At 44.7% G+C, this 4580-nt stretch overlaps 1 protein-coding gene across 4 annotated transcripts in view; it reads left to right on the top strand.

The window, feature by feature from the left end:
• The first annotated feature begins 140 nt into the window (after window positions 1-140).
• The window catches only part of AUH (AU RNA binding methylglutaconyl-CoA hydratase), a 192780-nt gene continuing 188340 nt past the window's right edge, over window positions 141-4580 (top strand). Inside the window, exon 1 of one of the 4 annotated variants that reach the window (XM_043927261.1) lies at window positions 141-457. In XM_043927261.1, the coding sequence (XP_043783196.1) occupies window positions 196-457 (262 nt within the window). In that variant the 5' untranslated portion in view covers window positions 141-195. The remainder of the gene's footprint in view (window positions 458-4580) is intronic. The other 3 variants (XM_043927263.1, XM_043927262.1, XM_043927260.1) reach the window with 3 other exon arrangements.

Genomic DNA, 4580 nt, shown 5'->3' with positions numbered 1-4580 from the left:
GAAAGTTCCGTCATCGGTGCTGGGCGGGGCGAGGATTCCCGGTCTGAGCCTGTCAGCAGAAGGAGACCCCGGGGGCGTGGCTGGGCGGGGCGATCCGGGGGCGGGGCCTGGGCGTGCCCTGCGGCGTGCGTGGGGCTGGCGAGCGCGCGACGGGGGCGGGGCAGCAGCTGCGGGCCCACGCCGTAAACAGACAACATGGCGGTGGCGGCTGCCGCGGCACCTGGGGCCTTGGGCACCTTGCAGGCCGGCCGTGCCCGCTTGGTGGCCGCTTGCTGTGCGCGGGTAGGCCCCAGGTGGAGGCTGTCCGGTTCCTGGACGTGGTCGCGGGTCGACTCAACGATATGGGCCCGGGGCTGGACGCCCGCGGCCGGGGGAGCGGCCTGTCAGAGGGGCTACAGCGCAGAGGTTAAGACTGAGGACGAGCTGCGTGTGCGGTACCTGGAGGAGGAGAACCGAGGTGAGGGGTGTGACCCGGGTGACCGTGGGCCTTAGGAAAGGGTCTCAAGGTCGCGTGTTTGGGCTGACGTCAGTGTCTACGGAGAGGCTCGAGGAGGGGTGTCCTCCCTTCCCCCACTCACGCTTTGCAGCCTTTAGTGCTTTCCCTGCCTAAAGAGGGTTTCCCTGGTGGCTTAGCTGGTAAAGAATCTGCCTGCAATGCGGGAGACCTGGTTCGATCTCTGGGTTCGATCCCTGGGTTGGGAAGATCCCCTGGAGGAGGGCATGGCAACCCACTCCAGTGTTCTTGCCTGGAGAATTCCATGGACAGGGGAGCCTGGCGGGCTACAGTCCCTGGGGTGGAAAAGAATCGGACACGACTAAGCAACTAAGCACATGCCTAAAGATGTACTACGGAGCAGCTTACCTGCAAAAGAGGCCCTTGGCGCCAAAGACAGAAATGCAGCTTACGCTTTCATCTCTAGATGAGCCAAGGTTAATAAACCGGGTGAATGATATTTGCTTCCAGATTTCGTTCTTGCTCTGCAACTGCTTTCGGTTAACTCAGCTATGTAGGGGAGAGTTTTAGAAGCTGCAGTCAAAGTGCGCTTTATTAGAGTATTCGTCAATTTAAAGCTGTTCATCTGGAAAAAAAATTTTTCCTTTGTTCATTTTATCTTAGGAGGATAGTTTTGTGGACTATTTCACTTCACAGTTAGACAATTTTGAGTATTTTCTTGGTTTTCCAGTTCCTTTGCTAACCCTGGAGGAGACACACTTGGGGATGGTATTGATGTTGCCCTTGAGCTCCTTTAGTGGGAGGAGACAGATGCTTTAGCAAAATAGTACAGTGGGAGGAAGGGTTATGATCTAGGGTGTGTGCCAGTCCTAGGAATCTGTTAAAGCCCAGCTCCTTTCACTTGCCTTGTTGGGAGAAGCTAAATGGATCATGAAAGGTGGAAATAGCAGTGTGCCAGAAGGGTAGTCTCTGAATTTTGACATGCAGTTATTGAGCACCTATAATCTGTTAAGCAGAAGTGCAAAACCAGTTAAGTCATGATTGATACCTTGAAGCTCCTAGTATATCGAGAAAGATACTGGTGATTAAAAAAATTATGCTAACTTTAAAGTCTTGATGACAGCAAAAGGTTGTAATACCCGAAATAGGCATATGATCAGCTATATTCGGTGAGATTGGAAGATTCCAGAGGGGAGGTTCTGAGGGTCAAGTTAGGATTTTGCCAGATGTATATGCTGTCCAAGGCATTCCTTGCAATGGAATTTGACATTACTGAGGCAAACTTCTCTGTGCTTCAACTTTCTTATGTGTAATATAGAAAAAGTAATACAGACTTTGTATGGCTGCTGTGGAGACTAGATGGGAGTGTGATATTAATTGCCCAAGTATCAATCTAGCTCTCGAGGGTGCTCTGAAGTATTTGATGAGTTATTTCATTTATTTATTATTCCTGACAGAAGAGCATGGTTAAAGGCATGTATGGTGTTCTGGGGAAATGACATAGGGCAAGTGTGGTTGTAGTATGGCATGACAGGCAGAATACTGAGAAATTCAATTGGAAAGTAGATTAGCACTGGAGTGCCTAGAGCCGTGAATCCTCCCATCTTTTGGGTAAGCGTAGTCTTGTCAGGATTTCAGTTCCATCACGTGTACCAGCAGTACATTAGATACAAAAGCATTGCAGGTACAGCTAGTAATATGCACCATATTCTGTATTTTTTTAACCTAAATAATGCACACTGAAAATTAATTTTCATAAAATTTCTAAGAAGTCCTTCAGTTAGGTTTCAACTGGATGAAGGGAAAGAAATCAGAGTATAAATTCAGAATGTTTTCAGTCACTTGAAATGTAAAAATCAGCTATTAGTAAATACAGTTTTTAAAGAAAATTGATCCGCTTCCTTTCAGGATTGACCAGGTGACAACTTAGTTTTGTCTAACATTATATATGCTTTGCTTTACTGTCAAACCAGCAATAAGCAGTGCAAAGAAAAACATCCTGGTAAGGCTGATGGAAGTGAAGGAATCTCCGTGGTGTCTTTGCGTCTCATTAGAGGCGAGTCCAAAATTTTGTCCTCTCAGTGGTCTGCAGGCAGTATGATGACTCTGCTAGGGGTCAGAGGAGCCCCAAACTGCTCTCTGCCCTGTCGGCCTTGTTAGGCTACTGGAGGTAGGTAAGTGCAGAATGTATCAGCTCTCATAGGTTTTCTGAGTTCCATGTTTGTAATTTATTGCAGAAGCTCAGTTAGACACCAGCTTTCTTGAGTCGTTGTTTCTTGCATTGTTGTCCAGCCTACTGAGCGTTTAGGGCAGTGGTACTGGTTATGGTTTACAAAGGTCTCTTCCTGGTTTCCTGCAGTGGCCTCTTTTATAGGTCTCTAGTCATTCTCCTTCCCAGTTCATTCTTTGCCTTGGTGCTGGAGTTATTTTTTCAAGGCCAAGCAAGAATTGCATCTCTGTTCATTTAGAAACCTCTAGTGGTCTCTAACGGAGAAGGCAATGGCAACCCACTCCAGTACTCTTGCCTGGAAAATCCCATGGGCAGAGGAGCCTGGTAGGCTGCAGTCATTGGGGTCACGAAGAGTGGGACACGACTGAGCGACTTCACTTCCACTTTTCACTTTCATGCATCGGAGAAGGAAATGGCAGCCCACTCCAGTATTCTTGCCTGGAGAATCCCAGGGAAGGGGGAGCCTGGTGGGCTGCCGTCTGTGGGGTCGCGCAGAGTCGGACACGACTGAAGTGACTTAGCAGCAGCAGTGGTCTCTAATGTCTGCAAGCTCTCACACCTACAGATATTAACAGATCATTCATCTCCTTTCTGCTGCACCTAAGCCTTACCTTTTCCTGCTCTTATGTGTCAGTGCTTCTGCACACACCTTCTGGAATGATCTGTCTCCTGTCCCTACCAACCTTCTCCCAGTCCAACAGACTTATGCTTGTAATTGTGACCCATTTTAAAAATAGTTTTTCTGAACTTTGTCCCAACTTCTGGCAGAAAGAGAACAAATAAGCAAATGCATAATGCAAGTTATTCTCAATACTTGCTCCTTCCTCATTCATTCACATCTTCTGGAGTGTCTTTGTAGTCCTTCCACTTTTCTCCATGTTCTTTACCAGCACTATTTTTGTCCAAGCCTGTATCACCTCTCAAGTGGATTGTTGCAGAGTTCAGCTAGCTTGCCTTCCTACTGCTTTAACAGATTGATTCTTTTCATGTTTTTCTCATGTTTCAAAAAATGTATTTTCATGTATTTTATGGTGTGTGAATTCTATCTCAATAAAGTTCTCGATTTAGAGAGACATGTATATTTTAAAATTTTTATTGAGATAATTCACATTATAAAATTAAAAATGTACCATTGTTTTTAGTATATTTATAGAGTTATGCAACCATCACCACGATCTAGTTTTAGAACATTTTTATCACTCTAGAAAGAAACCATGTTTTCTTTAACAGTGACTCCCCATTTTGAGTGCTCCCTCTCCCTCCAAACTAAGACCCATTTGTCATCTACTTTCTGTCTCAAAAGATTTTTTTTCAACAACATACTTTATTTAAAAAAAATTATTTATTTTTAATTGGAGGATGATTGCTTTACAATATTGTGTTGGTTTCTGCCATGTATCAACATGAATCAGCCATAGGTATATGTATGTTGAAACTTGTTGAACTCCCTGTTGAAACTCCCTCCAACCAATAGATTTTTCTGCTTTGGACGTTTCACGTAAAGAAATCATATGCGGTTATTTACGGCTTTTTCACTTGGCAATATGCTCTTATTTTCTTATGTTGTGACATGTACCAGTGCCTCATTTCTTTTTATGACTGGATAGTGTTCCATTGTTTGGATTTTTTTGTCTGTTAATTATTGATGTGCATTTGGATCATTTCCACTTTCTGAATCTTGTGAACGGTACTGCTTAGAACATTTCTGTATACATTTTTATGGATACCCTTTTTTATTTCCACTTGGGAGTGTAATTGCTGGATCCTATGACAATTGTAATATTGTGATTAACATTTTGAGGAACTGCCAGTTTTCCAAAGTGCCTGCAGCATTTTCCATTCCCACCAGCAAAGTGTAAGGGTTTTAATTTCTTCATATGACCAATATTTGGACTT

Source organism: Cervus elaphus, chromosome 16, assembly GCF_910594005.1.
Source record: "Cervus elaphus chromosome 16, mCerEla1.1, whole genome shotgun sequence".
NCBI lineage: Eukaryota > Metazoa > Chordata > Mammalia > Artiodactyla > Cervidae > Cervus > Cervus elaphus.
Note: the sequence above shows the minus strand (reverse complement) of the source record. Positions and strands in the feature narration are given on the sequence as shown.